This window comes from Malaclemys terrapin, chromosome 3, assembly GCF_027887155.1.
Source record: "Malaclemys terrapin pileata isolate rMalTer1 chromosome 3, rMalTer1.hap1, whole genome shotgun sequence".
NCBI lineage: Eukaryota > Metazoa > Chordata > Testudines > Emydidae > Malaclemys > Malaclemys terrapin.
The window spans coordinates 32,294,866-32,319,783 of NC_071507.1; the positions used below are offsets into that span (position 1 = coordinate 32,294,866).

General features: G+C 46.6%; 1 protein-coding gene across 3 annotated transcripts in view; it reads right to left on the reverse strand.

The window, feature by feature from the left end:
* PSME4 (proteasome activator subunit 4) overlaps nt 1–24,918 on the reverse strand; it is a 220,677-nt gene that overhangs the window by 148,865 nt on the left and 46,894 nt on the right. For 2 of the 3 annotated variants that reach the window (XM_054022245.1, XM_054022244.1), the window contains 5 exons: nt 20,165–20,228; nt 19,308–19,382; nt 12,689–12,811; nt 2,943–3,035; nt 722–987 (listed from right to left, as the gene is read on the reverse strand). In XM_054022245.1, coding sequence (XP_053878220.1) covers nt 722–987; nt 2,943–3,035; nt 12,689–12,811; nt 19,308–19,382; nt 20,165–20,228 — 621 coding nt within the window. Of the gene's footprint in view, nt 1–721; nt 988–2,942; nt 3,036–12,688; nt 12,812–19,307; nt 19,383–20,093; nt 20,145–20,164; nt 20,229–24,918 lie in introns of those variants that run through there. The other variant, XM_054022246.1, reaches the window with a different exon arrangement.

The following is a 24,918-nucleotide window of genomic DNA, read 5'->3' on the forward strand; positions in this document are numbered from 1 at the left end:
AGTACAATTGTTTTACAATTTTGACCCTTTGGAGGGACATGTTAAGAACAGTAAAGGGGATTATGTTGTTGCCAGTTCATTTGATTTTTATAGTGAATTTCAATTATAGTTGGGGGGCCCAAAGCATTCCAGATGAGTGCTATTTTTGCAGTTTTCTTGTAAAATCAAAGGCAACATCAAAGCAAATTTTTTACTTACCTGTAACAATACAATCTATCATTTGTCAAAGAAAATTGAAAAATCAATATAAGTATGTAATATATTACACACTTTTTGCTACTCAAATAACATTAAATATACTTATTTAAACTTTGGCCCAGATTTTGAGCTGTGACAAAGAGCTCAGCACAGCTCAGGAGTGAGGGGTGCAAAATTGGTTCACAGTTGATCCTGCAACTGTCTATTGACAGTCTCCATCATAAATTAGAGCAGCCGGAAGGCAATTCTAATTTATGCTAGCTAGCAACAGCCCCAGCCATTCCAGGAGCCAGGGAGCAGTCGAGCACAAAAACTAAATAGCACTTCCTCCTTCACTTAGCAACACCCCGACTAACCTAGTTGCAGGGATGGGTGTGGTATGCGATCTAATTCAGTAGCTCCCCCAGCCCAAGTACTCCCCTTCATCAAGGGAATACTTCTGTGGCTCACTATGGCAGCTGGTGGGGCAAACTCTGAACTTCTATTTGCAGTAATGTTTCTTCATTGTTTCATTATAACTTACTTTTCAAGTACAGGTGGAATTACTAACTCAGGACGCATTAGTGCAAGATTTTGTAGGGCTTGAGCAGCCTCTAGGCTTCCAGTTTTACTAAACATAGCCAAAAGGACAGGTTGAATAATGCAGTCTACAAAGTCTGTAACATCTTGATCAGTAAGTTTATGGCTATCAGGCACAGGAGTTAGCCAAGTCTTCTTCTTGTAACGCTCACGATGCAGTCTTCTAACAACACTACTTGGTAACCTTTGAAGCAGTTTCATCAGCTTGTTCTGTTGGATATAAAATCAGAGGAAACAATCAATTTCAAGTAATTAGCAGCGAGAATGGACAGTGGCAAAACCCTGATATATCCTTCTTATACCAGGAACTCAAAAATAAGCTGTGTTAACTTCAGGACAGTTGCTCAAAATGGATAAGAACCGCAGGAACGTAGTAAATCTAAGGCTAGGTCTACACTACCCGCCTGAATCGGCGGGTAGAAATCGATCTCTCGGGGATCGAATTATCGCGTCTCGTTGGGACGCGACAATCGATCCCCGAATCGACGCTCTTACTCCACCAGCGGAGGTGGGAGTAAGCGCCGTCGACTGGGAGCCGCGGAGGTCGATTTTGCCGCCGTCCTCACAGCGGGGTAAGTCGGCTCCGATACGTCGAATTCAGCTACGCTATTCGCGTAGCTGAATTTGCGTATCTTAAATCGACCCCCCCCTGTAGTGAAGACCTGCCCTAAATGTTCAGAATTCACTATGAGAATCCAGTTCCCAGAACTTTACAAGCTACACTGTATTTGTCATTCCTAATCATTTCTATAAACATTTAAAACACATGCTTATATATTTTGTACAATGACTAAATTAGCTCTAGAAAAAAACTCAGATAAATGAAGATTACTTACCAGCAATGGAGATCTTCAAGCATATCCTCTGCACATTCACATTTATGGGAATATTCTGGAATATGTAATCCACCCTTGTGATCTTGGAGCTGCTCAGGAATGAGGCAGGCCCCTAGCATGAGTTAGAGCAGGCTTGCCACTATAACTTGTGGCAGCTACCAGGGGAGACGCCCTGCACTGCCTGGTAGAGCACCCACTACAATACCTCTAAGCCATCCAAGGATCCTCTGGGGGTCAAGAAACCCAGCTTTAAGGATGTTAAGGGGTCTATCCCACTTCATGGACTGTATTTGCAGAGCAGGTTGGGAAAGGCACCTGCCCTTGTGTCCACTATTCACATGGGTCAAGAAATATCTATTCCCAGTGACAAAGAGTTAATGTGAAAAACACCTAGAAAGACTGACTACATTAACCTGGTCTGTGAACCAAACCTAATTTATGACAGTACTGCTAGAATTCAATGCAGCGAATTGTTAACCAACCAGTAATATTTGCACCAGAAATATCTGCAATAGTAAATTGCTTTTTAGTAAGCTCCTTTCTGCCCTAACTTACACACAAGCAACTCCCATTCAAGAAAGTTGTCTGAAGGCAGAATGGGACCCAATAATTTTTCATATGTTTTTCTAGGATACTTGAGATTAAAAATGATCATTTTATCTCCCAAACGTACTGTGCAGTGAGATATAGAAAAATCCAGTTCTGTTGAGAACTGTATCAACAAGTTTAACTGTGAAAACTGTCTAAATTCAATACTAAATATTAGAACAAAAATAGCATAAAATGTTAAATAGTGGATTTTTAGCTGCGCTTTTAACAAAAGCTCAGTTCATGTTGATTGATCAAAGTTACATTCTACTATACTTACAAATGTAGGACAACATTGTATCATATTCTCTTAACTAAGAAAGTGTGCTTCAGACACTAGAATCATACTATCAATTATTCCAAAATCAGGTTTTACTAGGTGCTTGAAAAACTGACAGACACAATAGAGACTAGCAGCAAGTTTAATTTGACATGTTCATTTTCACATCTTGTACTGTAGACAGTTAAAAAATAATCCATGTTTTCTTATTAGATAGCGGTATTTTTCTGGCTCCTTTTCAGTTTAATTTCACCCATCACACTAGTGTTTTCTTGGAAGTTTATTTTCTAAGGTATATACATAGTCCATAGTAATCTATTATAGGATGAAATTGTTTGCATAAAGCAGTATACACTCTTATTAAAAGTGAAGAGCATAGTAGAGAAAAATTCATGATAAAATTATAATCCCACTCCAAATTTAAAATCTTTAGTCTTAAAATAAAAGCATAACAAACTCACCAGCCAGCGACCATTATTTGAAGGATGGTAAAAAGATGCAATGCTATTGAATAATCCAGACAAGTGCTTCTGTACTAGTTTGCTTGGTCCACCCTGTCCAAAGTCAAATACATATATATTTAATCTACTTAACAGGAAGAGCATGAAAAAGGACACTGTCGAGGTTAGAAAATAAGTTTAACCTACCCAAAATAGATTCTTCAGCGTCATGAGACAAGTTAAAGATCAATATAATATCCTTCCATAACAAAAGCAACATGGTTTAACTAACAATTAACTAAAGTCACTGGGCTTGTTTTTGGTCACAGAAACATTCTATTATCTCTCTATGCTTTTCTTCTGTTCTTGTGAACAGGAAGAGTTTTAAAGTTTGCAATTATTCCCCTTCTGTCTATTTTTAGAACTATCTTTCTTAAGAATCTTTTTACATATTACAAACGCTATGCAATATTACGGTCTGAGGAAGATGCGCAGGAAAAAGGAAACTGCAATATTCTGGTAACATTTTATTGAAGACAAATTCAAATTACTGTGCAAAGGAGACTGAACTTTTGTTTAGCTTTTAGTGAAGAATGGCAGTGTCACTAAAAATACCCAAGACCAGACATAGGAAGCCTAATAATTAAAAGAAATATAGAGAGGCTTGGAAGGATTAGATTGTTACTGGGTTTCACCATCAACAAATCAATGAAAAAATATTTCCATGAATGATAATCAAAATTTACAGATCGGCTAAGAAAGAAAAATACTGCTTGAGAACGTAGAGTTTCGTTTAAGAAAATTTCTTTTGCATACTCTGAAGTGATGTTGACAACTTGTGTTTTACCAGTTATAAAGCTTTAATTTTACTAAAACTCAATGCCTACTCCCATTAAATAATTATTGTTTGACACCCCCCTCCCATAACTTCTCAAAACTGTGAAAATTTAAAATGCTTAAAAATAAACATCAATATTATTGGTCAAAATTATAAAAATAATAAAAATCAAATTTTGCCAAATCTAAATATATATCATTGTAAGTGTAGTGGCTGATTTCTCTTAGAAATTCATATTCACATTTCTATATATGCTGAGAAAGTTAATAGGATGGATCTTAATCTAGTATTAAAAGCAGCACAGCTATAAGTCAGTAAGAATAAAAAGCAAGTTACTTGAGATTTGAACCTTGTAACGAGGCGCAGTGGCCTCCCTCCAGACTTGAGAGCGAGGGACCACTAATTCCTTCGGTGGGTGGAGCCAGACCTGCCCCCTCCCCCCAACCGGAAGTACCAGGGTGGGACTGGAAGTTATAGGAAAGTCCCTGCAGCTCAGTTGAGCAGGAGCCACAGAACAAGATAGACTTCTCCAGTCTGCTGCCACAGCCAAGCCCACACTGTGCAGCGCCTTGCATCCGGAGGAGACTATGTGACACTGCACCCCATATTCTTCCTAGAGATATTATTATACATGATATGATTATGGCATAATTCTGATGTGTTTTATGCAAGATAGGTCATCTGAGATATCATTGAAAAAGTTATGATTTACTGAATATGGTTATCCTGTCTGTATGCATGTATCATTTTTGTATCTGAAGTTAGGAATATTGACTATGTATGTGTGTTACAAATGTGAGCACACATGGAGAACTAGACACTAGACAAAGGACTCTCAGTCTAGATGGCTGGCTGGGAAAGGTCCATTCAAGTTAATGAACCATTAGGGAGAACAATAGGCCTTAGAAGAAGCTTATTTCAAACCTGGGGTGCCTTCCTGAGGACACTACAAACAGCCTCCGACTCATGGCTGCTATGACACTACAAGGACATGTGACCATTTCATCTGGTGCTGGACTCCATCTTGGGATATGAGTGTTTTTCCGCTGACTGGAGTGGGAACCAAGCTTTGAAACAAAGGGTTCCTGCCATATGCAAAGGCTATTTAAGGCAGGGGAGTGACATCATCGTGGTTCTTCACTGACTCCCCACCCAAAGAGACTCCTGGAAACACCTGAGGAACTAAGACTGAACTGGGGGAAGTGCTGGACCCAGGCTAAAGGGATTTTTAGCCTGTGAATGGAACACCTGGGGATTCCAAGCTGTAAGCTAGTGCAGCTTGCCCCTTAAGAATCTGCAGCCTGCTTGTATCATCACTTAGGGTGAGGATTTGCTATTCATATCCGATCTAGTTTAGTTTGCGTGTTTTGTTTATTGCTAGGTAATCTGCTTTGTTCTGTTTGCTATCCCTTATAATCACTTAAAATCTATCTTTTGTAGTTAATAAATTTGTTTTTGCTTTGTCTAAAACCAGCATTTATGGGAGTCATAACTCAGGGGCAGAAAGCTGTTGTATATTCCTCTTCACATTGAGGGAGGGGGCAAATTTCATGAACTTACACTATATACAGTTCCCTGTGCAGTGCAAGACCGTATAATTTTGGGTTTACTCTTCAGAGCGGGTGCTGAGTAGCTGGGAAGTTCCTTAGCAAGACCTTTCCCATGCAGAGCTGATCACAGCATCTGCATGTAACTGCAGCTGGGTGTGCCCCTGTCTGTATGTGTGCTGGTGAAAGTGCAGGTTGGTCAGAGCAGTACAGTGTAAAGGGAGCCCAGGCTGGTGGTTCAGGGGGGCTCAGTGGTACTCCAGTTCCAGGTGGGGAACCCATCACAACCACTCAGAGAGGAGTTGCCAGCACTGCCGTGCACAGTGTACCCTGAGGAGACAGAGAACCCTTGGACTACAGAACCCCCTCTCCAGACTGTGATAGGAAGTAGCCATGGGAAACCAGACTTTAGTCTGGTTTGGTTCCCAGAGCAGGGGTCAGCGTGTTGTGGCTGGATAACCCGCTGACCCAGTGGCAGAACACTCCACCACTGTTAGGGACCTGGGCTGGGACCCAGTGGAGTCGTATGGGTCTGGGTCCTGCTACCATCCCCCCACACCAACCCCATCCCAGGGATGGCAGTGTTTGCACCCTAGGCCAGAATGCCTGTGTTTGGTTTGTGGCTTGTCCCCATCAGGAGACAGTGAGCCTTAGACTGTGTGTTTGCTGGCTGCCTTATCTAGGAGGCTTAGGCTAAAGCCTGCTCCCTGCTCTGTCTCACCCAAACAGCCAGAGGCTTAGACTGTTAATTACTGCCAGTCCCAGCCAGGAGGCTGTGGGCTAAAGACTGCTCACTGCTCTACCCCACACAAGGGAGCTAGAGCATCAGACTGTAACTGCTTGTTTGCCTCTGCTAGGCAGCTACAGAGCTGTAGACTTCTTACTGCTCAGCCCCACCAGCAGGACCCGAGCCTGAGTGCTCTTGCTTGACACAGGTAGGCGGAGTGACCTGTCTCCCCCTTGAGAGCAAGGGATCACTACAAACCTAAATGTATGCTTCCTGAACAGATATTTCAATTTAGGACAGGGCAACTACTTAGAATGATTAATTCATTCCATGTAGTAATGTTGGCAGGCTATAGCATAATGCCAGAAACCTTCTTTTTGTAAATGTTACTGTTGGCATTTCTTTACATTATTTGATGAAACAACATAGCTCCATTTCAGTGAATTTCAGCTCCACCTGTAACGTCATCCAAAATTAAATTCATGATTCTTTAATTATCCTTACAGGATGCGAGGTAGACACATGAAAATTTGGACTGTAAACACTGAGCTAAGTTGCAACTCTAATAACAATAAAACTCTAAAGAAACAGATCTGAAGTTTGTTTTATTTCAATACAATGTACTCTGTCCTGCAATGAAGCTATAAGGAATTTATAATATTTTATAGTAACAGACTGATGACAGAAAACATAGGATTAGGATTCCCCACTGTACTCTAATGGGTGAGGCATTTATGGGGTGGAGGTGGTGGGAGGGGGTAAGGAAGGTTACCTACCTTTCATAACTGTTGTTCTTCGAAATGTGTTACTCATGTCCATTCCATTCCAGGTGTGTGCATGCCCACGTGTCTCCCTATTGGAGATTTTTGCCTTAGGGCTGGCTGTGGTGCCCTCTAGAGTACCGCACTTACGCTGTAGTATATCAGGTGCTGCCGGCCCTACACCCTCTCTGTTCCTTCTTGCCGACAACTCCAACAGAGGGGCAGGAGGGTGGCTAATGGAATGGACATGAGCAACACAACTCCTCAAAGAACAACAGTTCTGAAAGGTAGGTAACCTTTTTTTCTTCTTCGAGTGCTTGCTGATGTCAATTCCATTTTAGGTGACTCACAAGCAGAATCAATGGAGATGGACTTGGAGTTCACAGTCTCGCAGCTTGCAACACTGATCTGCCAAAGCTAGCATCGTCGCAAGCCTGCTGGGTCGGTGCGTAGTGTGACGCAAACGTGTAGACGGACGACCAGTTCGCAGCCCGACAGATCTCTTGGATTGCCACCCAGGCCAGGAAGGCTGTTGATAACACCTGCGGCCTAGCTGGATAAGCCGTCATGATCGCTGGCGGGGGCACCTTTTCCAGCTCATAGCAGTAGCCGATGCAAGTCATGATCCAATACGAGATTCTCTGGGCTGACACTGGGCAACCTTTCATCCTGTCAGCGACAGCAACAAACAACTGTGTTGATTTACGGAATTGCTTTGTTCTATCAATGTAGAATGTCGCACGAGGCTTTGGACAAAGGACTGGTAAGTAAATGTCTTGACCAGCGTGGAACTGGGAGACAACCTTGGGCAGAAAGGCCAGGTGCGAACGCAGCTGGACTTTGTCCTTACAGAAGGCCATATAGGGCGGCTCTGACGTGAGCGTCCTGATCTTGGACACCTCACGGGCTGAAGGGAGCAGGAAGCCAAGAGTATGAAGGGAGGACCCCTGAGCATGGACAGCACAAGATTCAGATCCCAAGGGGGGACCGGGTCGCAGACATGTGGGTAAAGGCACTCCAAACCCTTCAGGAAGCTCCCTGTCATGGGATGGGCAAAGACCAACCAGCCCTGAAGAGGAGGGTGGAACGCTGAAATGGCTGCCAGGTATACCTTGATCGAAGATAGTGACAGACCCTTGTGCTTAAGGTGCAGTAAATAAACCAGGATGTCCTGCAGCAGGGCCTCTTCCACACGAATGTGTCAGTCTGAGACCCAACACATGAATCGCTTCTACTTCACCACATATGTAGCCCTGGTGGACGGTTTTCTGCTGCCCAGCAGGACCTGCTGGACACCAGCGGAACACCCCGGTTCGTCCGCATCAACTACGCAGCAGCCAAGCCGTCAAGAAAGTCCTGCTGACACGATCTGCCAGGATGTTCTTGGCTCCAGGCAGGTGGGCAGCTACCAGATGAATGGCATGTTGCACACAAAAGTTCCAGAGGCTGAGCACTTCCCAACAAAGGGCCCAAGACCTGGCTACGCCCTGCTTGTTGATGTAGTACATCGTGGTGGTATTGTCCATCAGAACCTGCAGCACTCTGCCTGTCAGGTGGAACAAGAATGCCTGGAAGGCCAGGCGAACCGCTTTGAGCTCCATGACATTCAAATGAAGGGCCAGATCACTGTATAGTCAGCGGTCCTAGGTGTTGAGCTCGCCCAGATGGGCCCCCCAGCCCAGGTCAGATGCGTCTGAAACCAGGATAAGCGACGGAGACGGGGTCACGAAGTGAACCACCTGCAGCACTGACTCTGGATCCAGCCACCAGTCCAAGGACAAGAGAGACGTGGCTTGGCACCATGACCACTCGGTCCAGGACGTATCTGCTGGGGATATAAACCGAGGCCAGCCATGCCTGCAGAGGTCGTAGATGAAGACAGGCATGGCTGACTATCTATGTGCACGTAGCCCATTAGTCGTGGGCTGTGGTAAGCGGATGGCTCTTCACGTGAGCAATCAAGTCCAACATGGCCCGGAAGTAAGCTTCTGGAAGAAAGGCCCCCGCTCGCATAGAGTCGAGAACCACTCCAATAACCTCTATGTGTTGGGCCGGCATTAACGTGGACTTTTCTGTGTTCATTAACAGGCCCAGTTCGTTGCAGATGAACCGCACCAGGTTGAGGCTCCATCAGACCTGTTCTGGAGACCTGCCCTTGATGAGCCAGTCATCAAGATATGGGAAGATCTGGACCCCCCCACACGTCATAGGTAAGCTGCTACCGGCGCCACACACCTTGTGAGCATCCTGAGGGCCGAAGACAGGCCAAAAGGTAATGCCGTGAACTGGAAGTGATGCCCAGCCACTATGAAATGCAGGAAGCACCTGTGGCCCAGGAATATGGAGACATGAAAGTAAGTGTCCTTCAAGTCAAGAGCAGCGTACTAGGCCCCCGGATCCAGGGAAGGAATGATGAAGGCCAGGGAGACCATGCAGAACTTCAATTTCTTGAGAGACTTGTTGAGACCACTCAGGTCCAGGAGAGGCCTGAGGCCTCCTTTGTCCTTTGGGATTAGGAAGTAGCGAGAGTAGAATCCTCTTCGTTCAATGTCACGAGGACCCTTCTCCACAGCCTCCAAGCCCAGGAGCTTCTCTACCTCCTGAACGAGGAGTTGCATGTGAGAAGGATCTCTGAAAAGAGACAGGAAAATGGGGGGGGGGAGGGGGCGGGAAGGAGGGGCAGCCAAGAACTGCAGGGTATAGCCCCAAGCCACTATGTCCAGGACCCAGCAGTCCCACATAACCCACAACCAGGCTGAGCGGTAGGGGGAAAGATGGTTGAGGAAAAAGCGGTTAGGATCCGGTCAACTGACTGGGGCATCGCTCTCAGGCGCACTCTCACAACCATCTCTTCTGGCCCCCTGGGTGTTTGGCTGTCCCAGGCTGGGCTGTCGAGCAGGAGGAAGAAAGGCGATGACTACTAAAACTAGCATCCCTTCTCCTTGTAGGGCCCTGACGAGGCTGCCAGGGTCTTGGCAGTGGCGGTGGCCGGAAGGGCTTCGTGGATGATTACAGCATGTGCAGGCCCAACAAGCAAAGGGTAGCCCTAGTGTCCTTCAACCCGTGCAGCCTGGCATCTGTTTGATCCAAGAACAAACCAACTCCATCAAAGGAGAAGTCCTGGATCGAGGCCTGCATCTCCTGGGAGAGGCCTACCATCTGGAGCCAAGAACTACATTGCATGACCACCATCAATGTGGCCACCCTTGCTGTCGAGTCTGCCATGTTCCATGCCATTTGCAGGGATCATCTGACCGCCGCCGTACCCTCCTCCACCAGAGTGCCAAACTCTTGGGCCAAACCCTGAGGGAAGGATTCCTGGAACTTTTTGAGACTGTCCCAAAGATTAAAATTGTACCGGCCCAGCAGGACCTGATCGTTTGCCACCTGAAATTGCAGGCTGGCAGTAGAATAAATCTTTCTCCCAAATAAATCAAGTTTCTTAGCATCTTTGTTTTTGGGAGTCGAGGAGGTGGGGACCTGCTTGTCTTTTTTTTTGGCTGCAGATACAACCATCAAGCCCGGAGGGTGGGTAAGTATAGAAGTATTTGAAACCTTTGGCCGGCACAAAGTACTTTTTCTCGGCCCGTTTCGAGGTGGGCAGGATGGAGAAGGCCTTGGCTATATTGAGGACCCCCTCATACAGGGCGACCCAGGTGGGCGTAGAGGCTGAGAGGACGTTGAAGAGGATGTCCTCCTGCTCCCCCCATCTCCTGTACCTCAAGCCCCAAGTGCTCAGCCACACGCTGGAGAAAGGCTTGATGTTACCTGAAGTCATTGGTGGTCTAGCTCTGTAAGGTCCTACGACCGCCTCATCTGGGGATGACGAGGAAGACTGGACTGCCGGTGGGGGTGCTGTCGTCTTGACCACCATCTGAGAAAGAGGCTTTGGGATGAGCACAGGTTCCTCCGCCCCGACCTCAGAATGGGCTTCTGGTACCGGGTCTGGTGCTGGTGGGGCCACCACCCGATCTTCTGCCATGGCCACCAAGGAGTGCTGCGAAGGAGGCATCGTCACAACCAGTATGCCCCATGCACTCCAATAAGGCCACCGTGCTGGCCACTGGTCATGCTGCCATTGTGGTGCCACAGATAAAGGAGTGGGCTCCGGTGCCCAATCAGGCCAATGAGACCTTGGCGATCAGCTGGACTGGCCCTCCATACCAGAGGAGCCCTCTTCCGGCAACCAGGGAGGAGCTGTCAACATCTGCGTTTGTTTGCTGGTCATCGCTATCGGTGATCGTTGCCCAGGCATAACTGAAAGGTAGCTATAGAGTGGAGAGTGGTACTGGTGCCAGGGAGACCAGTACTGGGAGGGGGAACATTCCCACCATGCCAGTGATGGGGACCAATGCCTAGAGGATGACCATCAAGAAAGCGAGTGGTGCCGGGAATAGAAAGGGGAGCGCTGACCCCGTGCTACAGAGTAGCACTGAAAGGATCTGGAAGCTTGCCTGGGCAATAAGGATCTGCCCCGGGATTCCCAACGCAGCAGCAAAGAGCAACGCCTTCTGTCCGGCGATCAGCGTTGTTCCCTTGTCCCCTGAGGGGTCTTAATGGCAGGCTTGCCCTCTTAGGGAGCCTTAGCAGGGTCCTGAGGCACTGGGGTCATCATCGGAGTAGGTGGAGATCTGTGCTCTCTCTGCGCCGAGGAAGCCTCAGATGACAAAAGTGCAGGCAGGAATGTGGGTACCATACCGCTCCCAGGAATTGGTGATAGACCTTTAAGGGTGCCCCAACCGGAGAGGCACGATTGTGTGGCTCCGGAGCAGTTTGGTGGGCAGGCCTGGGTCCGTTGGTAGATGACCCCTGGGCCTTCTTGCTTGGTGCCAGGGAGTGCTTCTTGGCCTTCCTCTTCAGCACAGGTGATCGCGAACGGTGCCGGGAGGAGCCGGGTGCCGGCGCACGGAGGCTGAGGCACTCGGTGTGACCTGCCTGAATGGCTCAGAAGCCAGGAGGAGGGCAGACTCCATCTGGAGAGCCATGAGGCGGATGTCCTGCTCCTTCTGGGTGTGGGGCCAAAAGTTTTTGCAGAACCGGCACCGCTCTTTAACGTGTGACTCCCCCAGGCACTGAAGGCAGCTGCCGTTGGTGTCACTCACAGGCATAGGCCTGCTGCAGTGCAAGAAGGGCTTAAACCCGGGAGACCGAGGCATGCCCCGCCTGGGGCAAAATCCCGCTGGGATGCTAACTACTAACTAACTAACTAACACTTAACAAAGGTGCTCTGACTGACCACTACGGGCGGTAAGAAGGAACTGAGAGGGCATAGCGCCGGCGGCGCCTGATATACCGTGCTCATGCCGCGGTGCTCTAGAGGGTGCCACAGCCCTATGTGTTGTGCTAAGGCAAAAATCTCCAAGGGCCGCACATGTGGGTGCGCGCACACCTAGAATGGAATTGATATGAGCAAGCACTCAAAGAAGAACTAATTTTCTGTAACTAAGGACTTGTATAAATAAAGGACACAATACCCAACGGGATTGGAAAGTGATAGTAACAATTACCACAACCAGAGCCTCAGAAGACCAAAAAAAAAAGCCCAAATCCTTTGGCTAATGGGAGCTCAGGACCCAAGAATGAGAATCCTGTTTGTACTGCATCTCTGAAGAACATCACTGTGGACAAAATTCATGCTTGTACTGGACTTTAAATCAATGAGCTGGCAGCTCATTTCCAAAGTGTCACTTAGAGCAGCCCTGAAATAAGCCTTATGTCCCATATCCCCAACCAACTATAAGGCACTACTTTTAAATAAACATTGGGCAAAGAAAGCCTCAGAAATAAGCATCTGCTGAAGCTGAATACCCAGACACTTTAATCATTTTAGCTACACAGCTGTTCAGAGCTTTTCATTACTAGTTTTTAATATACTATATAAAAAGAATACTAACCATCATGGCTGTGATCCACATTACTGCATGTCCTATATCATAAGCATTTGTTAAGAATCTTGGCACTAAAACTTGACCGCTTCCCACTGGAAGATTCAAACTTCTCAAAATCCTTGTAAATATCTGTTAAAAAAGGTAATATTACTTAATACTATTTATAATAAGTTTCTGTACAATACTTTTAATGGGGCAACAGTTCCTGCATGGTTGTTATTAATTTGCTAGCATAAACATCTGAGTAACAAAACATCACATATTCATTTAGTCATTGGCTACTTGTAGTTACTGCAGGTTCCATTCTTAGCAGTGGACATAACAGATACAATTTTAGGTCCCAGCTTCAAGGGGTTACTTGGAGACAAACAGTTTTCACATAAAGCTAAAATACATTTAAATGCATGATTGTAGGAGAACTACCATGATGCTAAACACCCAGCAGTCTGAGATTCAAACTGCTGGTACTGGAGAACTAAAATCAGGTTAAAATTATGCAATAGTTTGCTTATTGTTACAATTTGAACTTCTACCTAGTACAGCATTCCAAACGGATTTGTGTGTACTGTAAACAAGAGTGTTTTCCAAGAATTGCTGTGGGGCACTCCAACTGCAAGTTCTTTTCAGTTAGAAAAGGTACCATAGACAAGCAAGGAGTTATTTATTTTTATTCCAATATTTTTGTTGATGTTATAGGTTTGAGAGGGAAAATGGGTGCCAGCAGCTTCTTCCATGCACCTATAGTTTGTGTAGATGGAAGGAAAGTTAGTTTTTAGTGTCCTATCCCCACATACTTCTTCTGCACCAGAAGCTTGAGGATGGGGCATAAGAGTCCTTGTATTCATCTCCTTATAGTTCGCAACTAGGTGTTACAGCTAATAATGGAGATTCAAACCATACCAATGTGTTTGGGGATCTTAGATAAGGCAAAATAGAGAAATGGGAGAACAGAAGAAATGTTAAGTTTGAATGAAAAAAATAAAAAACAGGCAAGTATGATTCAAATGCAGTTCCATAACCATAAAAAGGAACATGAAATTAAAGAGAAAATTCTCAACCCACTGGGTTTAATAAATAACAAGATTAATAATGCCCACCACTTTTTTTGATGGACGCAATACAAAAGAACATGAGAGATAGTATAGCAGTCCACAATACAGTAGCAAATACAGCAGGAAAGGCGTTGCGAGGAGAGCATGCGGCCCCAATAACGGTCGGCAATGGCGATGAAAAGGTAGGAGAAAGCACGGAAGCTGCAGGTGTGCTGATGGTAGAATGCCAGCACTGTACATATGTCCAGGGAATGAAGCATGTGGTGTCTGGAGAAGGTATGTAGTTTGGGGTAGAAGGTGGGGAGATGTATGAATTGATTAAGGTGGAATGGGGATGCCACTTGGGGGAAGAATTTGTGGTGGAGGTGGAGGGAGACATTGTCCTTGTGCAAGACCGTGAAGGGAGGGTCTGCCATCGTGGCCGTCAGTTCACTGACGCATAGTGCAGAGGTAATGGCCACCAAGAAGATCACCTTCATGGAGAGGTGGGCGAGGGAGCAAGGGGCGAGAGGTTCAAAGGACGGCTTAGCAAGGATGGAGAGGACCAAGTTAAGGTCCCAGGTAGGGGTCCTCTTGCAGATCGAGGAAAAGGCATTGAGAAGGCCACGGAGGAAGCAGACAGTAGTTGGGTGAATGAAGACGGAAAAGCAATCCACTGGGGGGGAGAAAGGCACTGAATGCCGCCAGATGTACATGAATGGAGGAATGGGCGAGGCCGGAGTACCAGAGATGGAGGAGGTGGACCAGGACAACAGGCATAGAGATAGCGTCCAGGGAATAGCCATAGTCACACATCCAAATGGTGAAGCAGCGCCATTTCACCTGATAGCAAACTCTAGTGGACAGTCACCTGCTGTGTGTAAGGATGTCGTGGATGGAAGCAGAGCAGAGCATGCCGCGTCTATCCGCGAGCTCCATCCAAATACCAGCCCATGAGGTGAAGAGGGCTGGGGTTGAGGTGTCGGATGCGGCCATGGGTTGCGTCAGGAGATTGGGGAGGCAAACTAGGGGGGTAGATGGAGAGGAGAAGGAGGGTTGTAAAGCAGTACTGCTGAGGCCAAGTGGGGGCCACAAAGATGACGGTTGCCTGATCCCACTGTATTTTGTGTAGGACTTGTGGAAACAGGGGAATGGGCAGGAAGGCACAGTGGAAGGAAGGTGGTCCAAGGAAGTAGAAGGGCTTCGCCCTGAGATCCCAGACCAAGGGCTCCCCTGGAACAGAAGAGAGGAAGTTTGAGATTGTCTGTCGTGGTAAAGAAATCCCAGCGAGGTGTCCCCCACTGGCAAAAAACAGAGTGGAGTGTGGAGTCATGGAGTTCCCACTTGTGGTTGGCATGGAAAGAGCGACTGAGGGTGTCTGCCTGAGAGTTACTCATGCTAGGAAGATGCACAGCATGGAGAGTGATGTCGTGTTTGAGGCACCAATTCCAGAGGAGGATGGCGTTTGCACAGCGGGAGGGGGAACATGCCCCATCCTACTTGTTGACATAGACAACCATTGCACGTTGTTGGAGAGCAGTTGGACATGGCAGGAGCAGAGCAGTGCCAGGAGCATTCTGCAGGCTAAGTGAATGGCGCGAAGTTCAAGAACGCTGATGTGCATTCTTGCCTTTCTGGGCGACCAGAGGCCCTGGCTGCGTGTCCGTCCACATGCATGCCCCAGCTTGCCAGGTAGGCATCAGTGGTGGGGGTGGTGCATGGCACTGGAGGCATGAATGGGATGTCCGCCAGGATGGGTTGTACCACCAAATGAGGGAGGTGAGAACAGAAGTGAGGAGAAGGACCGGTTTGGTGACAGGGTCACACTGCGGGTTGTAGGTCAAAAGGAGCACTACCCCAGAGGCTAGGGAGCAGGTGACAGTGTCATCGGAGTCCACTGCAGTCTGAAGGGTGACTTTGGCCACCAATTTTCCCTCCTCTATGAGTGACTGAAAATCCTGTTTATACGGGGGAAGGAAGTGGAGGAACAAAGCCAGTTTGGTATAGGAATAGAAGTCGTATTTGGCCACCTGATGGCTGGCAATACATAATTGGAGGTCTGCAGAGCAGTAAACCTTGTGCCTGATGAGGCCGAGTATTTTGGTTACCTGGTCAGGAGGCAAGGACCGAAAATGGTGGTGGCGGGCGCGCTCCATGGCCGCCTGGACCACCAGGGAATTCTGAAGTGGGTGCTGGAAATGGAAGTCCATACCCTGGGCCGGCACAAAATAGCGACACTACGCCCACTTTGGAGTGAGTATGCAGGAAGCCAGCGTGTGCTGGGTGAAGGATGGTGTCATGGATGGACAAGGCAGTACAAGCAGGGCCAGGAGACTGAAGAATATCAAGGAACTGGTCCTGGGGATCCTGGATGTCCCCCACGGGAAGGTTGAGGGCAGTGACCATATGGCGAAGGAGGGCCTGATACCGGGCATGATCAATAGGAGGCGAGACGGAGGGAGGAATGAACGCTTCATCACGCAATGAAAAGGCACTGATGCGGACCTGCAGGGCCAGTGGAGCGGGAGCGTCTGAAGGAGCATTGTAAACGGTGGTAGTGGATGGAGAGGGCTGACGGAGCATATAACATTGGTATGGGTCCCAAGCAGCCCAATAGGGTCGGGCTTAGGGGTCGCTAGGAACCGATGGTCCCCTTGGGTAGGCAAACCACAGGTTGGCAAACCTCCATTAAAGTTGGCTGGTAGGGCTGCCCTCTGGCATCCGGGCTGTAAGAACAGACCATCAAGAAGGCGGGGTTCGTGTCAGAGGACCAGTCCGATTCGGAGGATGGGTCCGGTAGCAGCGGAGCCGTCAGTACCAATGGGACCGGTGGAGCAGCGGGAGGCATTGGAGGGCAGTCCATCAACAGGAGAGGCTCCTCAATCAGGGATGGAGGACCAAGGGCAGCCAGCAGTGCAAGCTGCAGCGGGGACGGCAGCCTCAGCTAAGCTGCAGGTGTCAGCAGGAATAGGCATCCCGGCATGCGCAGAACAGGACAGGAGACACAAGATGGCCCCGGCGGTGTGGACAGCGGTAGAGGCGAAGGCAGCAGAGCTGTCACCAAGGCCGAGGTTGGTGCCATTGGAAAACGGTGCCGGGACTTATGCTCAGAGTGTGACTTTTGGAAGAGGGGGCCTGATTGTCAGCGTGCGACTTCTCACCTGACTTGCCGTGGCTTGGGGAGGAAATAATGCGTTTGGGGCGATCCCCTTGTGCCCCAGTGTGTGCTTCTTATGCACACAATGGTGCTTGGGCAGATGCAGCAGCGCCACCAGTGCCGGGCGGGACGGGACAGGAGTGGCGCTGGCCGCCAGTGCTGATCAATAGTCCGATAGACCTGCCAGTGCCGGATCCAGTGGCACACAGGGGCGCATTGCCTCCTCCATAAGGAATTTATGGAGGCGAAGTTCACAAGATTCCCAAGTTCAGGGTGGTAACGAGCGGCAAATAGAGCAATGCACAGCGACGTGTGCCTCGCTGAGGCAGCAGAGGCAGCGTGGATGCTTATCGCTCACAGAGAACAAGGGAAGGCAAGAAGCGCAGTACTTAAACCTGGCTTGCCGGGGTATAGTCCCCTGGCTGGGGAAAGTTCCCATCAAGGGGGAAATTAATTAATTAATCTTTCTTACTAACTAACTAAGGATAGGGAAACTAGAACAGACAACTACACTAAGAAAGAACTATATACAGGAGATAAAGGAGAAACGCAGTGCTCAAAGCAAGCTCAGAGCACCGAAGAACATGGGTTCCGACTCTGGCCATGCGGTGGTAAGAGGGAACTGGAGCAGCGCTGACCCACACAGCTCCTTAAAGCCTCGGATGCACCACGCGGTTGACGCACGTGCGGGTCAACAGATGCTACTATGAGCAGTTCCCGCTCTGGCGCATGACGCAAATGCGCACCCGCAATTGGAATCCACATAGGTACCATCACTCGAAGAAGAACAAGTGTTTATATTATGAGAGAAATGGGATTTAATCTTTTCGTAAGAAACCAAATTTCAGCAATAAAGCACCCAAAATATTGAGGAAACTGATGAAGTTAACATTTACCCCTGATGAAGGATTCAAAATTTAAGCGATGATCATTTAGAAGTGAGGAGACTCAGAACATAAGAACGGCCATACTGGGTCAGACCAAAGGTCCATCTAGCCCAGTTTCCTGTCTTCTAACAGTGGCCAAGGCCAGGTTCCCCAGAGGGAATGAACAGAACAGGTGATCATCAAATGATCCATCCCCTGTCGCTCATTCCCCAGTTTCTAGCAAACAGAGGTTAGGAACATCATTATCTCTGCCCATCCTGGCTAACAGCCATTGATGGACCTATCCTCTATGAACTTATCTAGTTCTTTTTTGAACCCTGTTATAGTCTTGGCCTTCACAACATCCTCTGGCAAGGAGTTCCACATGTTTACTGCATTGCTGAAAAATACTTCCTTGTTTGTTTTAAACCTGCTGCATATTAATTTCATTTGGTGACCCCTAGTTCTTGTGTTATGAGACTAGTAGCTCTCTGGAGATTTATTTCATATGTTTAATATCCAGTGAAAAAAGTTGTGTCTGAATTTCCTAAAATAAATAAAGCAAGCAATATCTAAAAGTATCAATCACACAATTTCACTTGTTTTCTCAGTAAGAAGGGACAGGTAACTATATGAGCCAGCAGTTAAAGAGACACAAAAATGTTGGCCAAAATACTCTTTCCAACTTTCTCGTATTCTTACAACTTACACTTAGCCTCACAAAGCCATTAATATGATCCTTCTCAATACCAATATGCAATTGGACTATTTCCAAGGAAGCTGGCCTGAATTCTGTAGTGTTCAGACCATTGTGACAACAAAGAAAAAGCAAATATTCCACTATATCATTATTAACTCAAATTTGGAATTGTCTGAAACAAAAATAGCTTTGGACTTTTGAAAATGTGCATGCTACCTCAAAATCTGATCCAAGTTGGCAAAAGCTGGTTTACACCAGAAGATTTTAATATACACCTCTACCCAGATATAACGCTGTCCTCGGGAGCCAAAAAATCTTACTGTGTTATAGGTGAAACCGCGTTATATCGAACTTGCTTTGATCCGCTGGAGTGCGCAGCCCCGCCCCCCCCCAAAGCACTGCTTTACCGCTTTATATCCGAATTCATGTTATATTGGGTTGTGTTATATCGGAGTAGAGGTGTATTAAAATGCTATGAACAGCTTGAAATCAAAAGTCAGAGATTCAGCGTGTATGTGCTGTGCATCAACTAATTCAAAAGGAGTTCCATACTTAGTCTCATTCTTGCAAGTGGGATTACTTGTGCATTTAAAGTTATTCACATGCATAATTGTTTACAGAAGGGTGGTGCAATACAGTAATACCCTTTTGAGTCAACTGATGAAGACTGCCAACTCCCAAAGCTATACACAGAGTTAATTCAGATTTTCAACTGCACATACCTAGCTTGAAAATATGGTTATACGAGGCCAAAACAGAGACTACAGAGAATATTCATGTTTGGTATTGCCTACACTGAAATATATCTTCAGGGTCAGTGTAATATTATTGCAGGGTAAACAATATCACTTGTAAAAATAATAGATATTACCTTTGGTACATATGGATCCCAGTCTATGTACCCTATGTTGTCAGTGGCCAAGCGAGCAAAAAGGTTTACTAGATGCTGGGAAATAAATAAATAAGTAAATAAATAAATAAATAACACAAAACAGGTCAATATTCCATAACATACATTTCTAACAGAAGAACTGTAGGCCCATTTCATGAGTAGCCACAGAGGCAAAATATCAGTTCACTCAGCAAGAGAGATTTTAAGATCACATTCATCAATGTCACATGGAGCATAAATAAGGAAGTGAAAGTAATGGTTAATGTAAATATCTGAGAAATCATTACACTTCCTGCGCTGAGATCCCCACCTCACTTGTTACTTCTTTTAATATTCATGACTAAAATACAAACAAAAATTCCACCCCCATTTCTCTTTCATATTAGGGATACTGAACTATGGGATTCTGTTATATTGGTGGGATTTCATAGAACTATAAACGATAACACAATAGCCCTTTGCATTCCCATAAGGATTGACTGGTAGTCTGGAAAATGCTAACATTCTAAAGGTTAAAAAGGAAAGCTGCATGAGAGAGCAATTATAAACTGCCCAACAAGCAAAACTGCTGGCTTGTTTAGTCAATCAACAGCTGGTTGGGAGTCATGAAATTACCACCTCTTTCCCCCACATTAGAGAAAAGGGAGAGAAAATGGAACTTGATGTGACAGTGTTCAAGTTAAATATTTCAGGTTTATTTACAAGCACATTTCAGCTCTATTTATATACTACTACTCTACAAGATTAGGAAAAGTAAATACTCACCCCCTCCCATTGTGGAAGATTCTGAACTGAAAACCAAAGGCCTATATATTCATCAAAAAGTAAATACTCACCCCCTCCCATTGTGGAAGATTCTGAACTGAAAACCAAAGGCCTATAAATTCATCAAACCAAAGCCTGCAAGAAAATGAAATCAAGCCAGTCATTTCAGCACTGCACCAAACTCTCCTCCTCCATCAGGCACACATTTCATCTCCACTCTACTAGTCAGTTTCAAGCACTTTTTCTCCTGGTCTCTTTTTCACTAATCCAAGTATTTTTTCCCCCCTACTGACTGGCACTGGTGTTAGCTTTGATCAGGAGGTTGGACTAGATGACCTCCTGAGGTCTCTTCCAACCCTAATCTTCTATGATTCTATGATATGTAAATACACAAAAACACCAACATTATCTCCCATACCTCTTTAAGGGTTGAATTTGAATCATTCATCCTGTAGGATGTTTAACCCTTTCTGGTCATGAGTCACAGTACTACATTCAGGAAGGAAAAATCAAATGCACAACTACTAAATGAGGTACAAATGGCTTGGTGGTAGTACAGCTGAAAAAAATCAGGGAATTAATAGTAGATCACAAATTGAATATAACCCAACAACGTGATGCAGTTATGAAAAAGACTTGCATCGTTCTGGGGTGTATTAACAGGAGTGTTGGAGATAAGATAAGGGAAGTAATTGTTAGAGGCCCATATAGTTTTTGCAAAGGCAAAACAACAAAATAAAAAAAAAAAACATAAAAAAACATAAAATGGAAAACTCAACCTGAAGTAGCAGCTCCTGCCTCACAGGGCTGGCTGGGCTCCTGCTCTGGGCATTGCAATCTGGTGCACAGGGTCCACAGCACTTCTCAGGTTTGGCCCAGCCACCTCTCCAACATGACCAGGGGAGGGGAAGAGACCAAAATTGAGTGACTGTCTGAGCCTAGGCAGCCCAGTGAGACAGAAGCAGCAGCAGCCGAGTGAGTGCGGGATGGTCTCGCTCGGCAATATCCCACCCGGGCCTCCCCACAGCCCCTCTCAGGGGCATGACCATCCCCCAAGCCTCCAATCCAGTCACAACGCGTGGAGCTCAGCCCAGCTAGTCCTGCAGGACAGGAGCTGCTGCTGTGGGGTAAGTGCAGGGTGGGTTCACTCTGCAACACCCCCCACCCAGGGAATATCTATGGGGAGATAGGAAAGGAGTTCCTGGGACTAATGGGGGACTTGGGCACTGAGGCTCAATGGGGAAGGGGAGATATTTAAGGGGGGGGCAAGGTTCAGAGGGGAAATTCATAAAGGGGACCTGGGCATACTGGGTTTGGAGGCTGGAGAAGAAAGCAGTGGGGTTTGGGAAAATCTGTGGTGTCCCATGGAGTTTGTATAATTGAGTGGGGATAGAGAAGTGGGGGTTATTTGGGGGTTGCAGTAAATTTACTAATGTGAATGTAATCAAATCCTTCTTCTCAAGCCCATTTAATACATGCACATAGATTTACATCTATCATATCTCTCCAGTTCTTTGTTATCTCAGGCTTCCCAAATTTGTAACTGCCATACCTTTAACTGACTACAGAGGAATTACTTAATTCAGCTTGTTAAGTTTAATGGAGGTGAGTGAATGCATCTTAGAACATGTATGAACTGGAGAAGCCACCATATAGTTCATGTATTCATAAGAAATATTATAGGTGTAACTTAATTAAGGCTACGTTTTAGTATCGGGTATTTTTACTAAAAGTCATGGTCAGGTCATGGTCAGTAAACAAAAATTCACGTCCCGTGACCTGTCCATGACGTGTCCATGGCCACCCCCTGCCCCAGAGCACCCCCGACTAAATGTTGGGTGCTCTGGGGCAGGGGGTGGCCATGGGGCACTGCAGGTGCTCGGGGGGGGGCACAGCCCATGACCCCCGCAACTGCTGGGGGGAAGGGGGTGTTGGTGGGACTGGCAGGCTCCCTTCCTGGCTCCATGCAGATCGCCAGAAGCAGCGACATGTCTCTCAGCTCCTAGATAAAGACATGGCCAGGGGGGCTCTACGTGCTGCCCCAGCCCTGAGGTCTGGCTCCGCAGCTCCCATTGGCCAGGGGAACCACGGCCAATGGGAGCTGTGGGGGCGGCACCTGTGGGCGGAGACAGTGCGTGGAGCTGCCTGTCCACACCTCCACCTAGGAACATGTCACAAATTCTGGGGAGCTCCCTGAGGTAAGTGCCAACCGGAGCCCTCATCCCCTCCTGCGCCCCAACCCTCTGCTGCAGCCGTGAGCCCCTTTCCTCACCCAAACTCTTGCTGCTGCTGGGGGCGGGGAAGCCGGGTAGCTGTGCACAGTGCAGGACCCCCGCTGCTGCTGGGGGGCGGGGAGGTGCAGTGGCCTGGGAGGAGCAGTGGCTGCTGCTGGGACGGGGGTGGGGGACGCGGTGGCCAGAGACTACCCCAGCAGTGGCCCCCAGACCAGCCGTACCAGCTGCTGCAGAAGTCGCAGAGGTCCCAGAAAGTCATGGAATCCATGACTTCCATGACAGACTCGCAGCCTTAAACTTAATTATTTTCTAGCAAAACAAAAAGGTTGTTGTTCTAATGAATCATTCTTCATCTCTTTTTCCACACTATCAATAGCAAGAGCCTCCTCTCTCAGGATTGCAATTTTTATTAAAACCTACAGAAAGGAGGAGAGAAAAGGAAGGAGAAACAACGAAGTAGGAAAGGAAACTTAAGAGTAAGGAGAACTGGAAGGCTTGGAAGTAACTCAAAAAAAAAAAAAAAAGGTTAATTATCTGTAATTCTTGTTCTCTGAAGGCATTTACAGTATAACTGATCCCCACCCTAAGCCTTCTAGGTAATAATGTGACTCATAAATTACCATAACACAAAATTCTAAACCACTGGCTTCTAAGAGGCAGTAATGCATGCCAACTCTGCTGCTGAAACTTCGCAAACCTTAGTGTTTCCAATATTCTCTGCTTTCATCGAAAAAGTGGAAAGATTAATAAATGACTGAAGTATGCTTATTTTACAAGATACATCTCTACCCTGATATAACACGGTCCTCAGGAGCCAAAAACTCTCACCGTCTTATAGGTGAGAGACCGCGTTATATCGGGTTCAGTCTGGTACGGCATACCTGCAAAAACCAGTACGCCGTGCCGGTCTGGACCGGCTTCCCCGGCGGTGATTTAAAGGGCCCGGTGCTCCAGCTGCTGCGGGGAGCCCCGGGCCCTTTAAATCACCGCCAGAGCTCTGGCAGCGGGGCTCGGGCAGGGATTTAAAGGGCCCGGAGCTCCACACAAATTCAGATATAACGCGGTAGAGCAGCGGGGCTCGGGTGGCGCTTTAAAGGGCCCGGGGCTCCCCGCTGCTTTACCGCGTTATATCCGAATTCATGTTATATTGGGTCGCGTTCTATGGGGGTAGAGGTGTAGTTGAAAAATCCAATTCTGAGGTGGCTGAGCGGTGATCAATGTAACTCAAAACACCCTCAGAAAGAATGAATTACAAGAAATTCTCTTATTCAACAGCAGCTGCCTTACAGTAGATCCATACTTTTAGATGTTCAACAACAAAAAAGGATACCACTGTAGGTGTAAACACAGAACCATACACAGAGACCCACATCAGCAAGGTCTGGAAAAATAAGGTAATATATACCTTGATAACGACAATAATAGTTTAAAAAAAAAAAAAAAAAAAGGGCTGTCCTGCATATTCTTCTGGTCAAGATCTGTTCAGAAGCTGGTTGGAGCAACAGCTTTAATATGACCTTGAAGTGGTAGGCTTGAAAAAGCATAGCAATGAGATGTGCAATCCAACAGCCATTTAGATATGACTTCCAGTGACAGCCTGAAACAGCTCTGAGATATGCAAGCTGCCCCAATTTATTTCAGTGACACCTGATGTTACTAAAAGCAAGTTTATCAAATAATCAGAGGCATACCTGTGCACCTAACTTTCACAATTACCATAACTGTATTCAGAAGATGGGTAACTGCACATGCGAATTACCTAAATTGCTCTGCCTCATTTCCCACCAGCACTGAGCGATTTCAAAGAAAATGGTAATGTTCAGTTATTGAAGTTCAGTTATTATTCCATAAGAGCCATACTCTCCTTCAGTCTTTATGCAAAACTCCCATTGTTAATCAGTAGATCTGCTGTGGATAGAGGGTAGCGTATGACCCTGAACAACATAGGTGCAGATCACAGATCATAAAAAAATGCAGTATGGCTCTCTTCACAGAATGAATTTGACACCTATGTGTACTGTGAGCTCTAATCCACTTCAGATAATCTTTTCACATCAAGTTCATGGAGAACAGTTTCCCCAGGAAGTGCCTTCAATCCTGGGGAGAATGTTGACAGGAAGACTGACTGTTTAAGGGAGAACTCCAACACCACTTTGGGGAAGAATTTAGGATAACCAAATATCATCACACTATCCTTTTAAAACAGGGTGGGGTGGAAGTCAGTAACACCTCAAGCTAACTCACTGAGGTCACTTTTTCCATGTTACAAACATCAAGAAATTCAAGAGGTTTCATCAGTTTTCTAATGACCAACTTAATATCACATGTTACCAGCATCAATGCTAAGTGGAACGGCATAACTAGAGTCATGAAGAGTCCATGCCCAGGAGTCAAAAGAAGACCATGTAAGGCCACAGTGGTCAAATAATGGCCACTAAAGGCTGGCCAAAAATTGGCACTCTACAGTGAAGACTTCAATTCAGTGTCCCACCCAAGTAATATATTCATTTGATGCTGTGAGGATATGGATTTCACTGACTTAACAGTGCAGCTGGATAATGAGAGAGTGCTAAAGCACAGATCTGGCACAG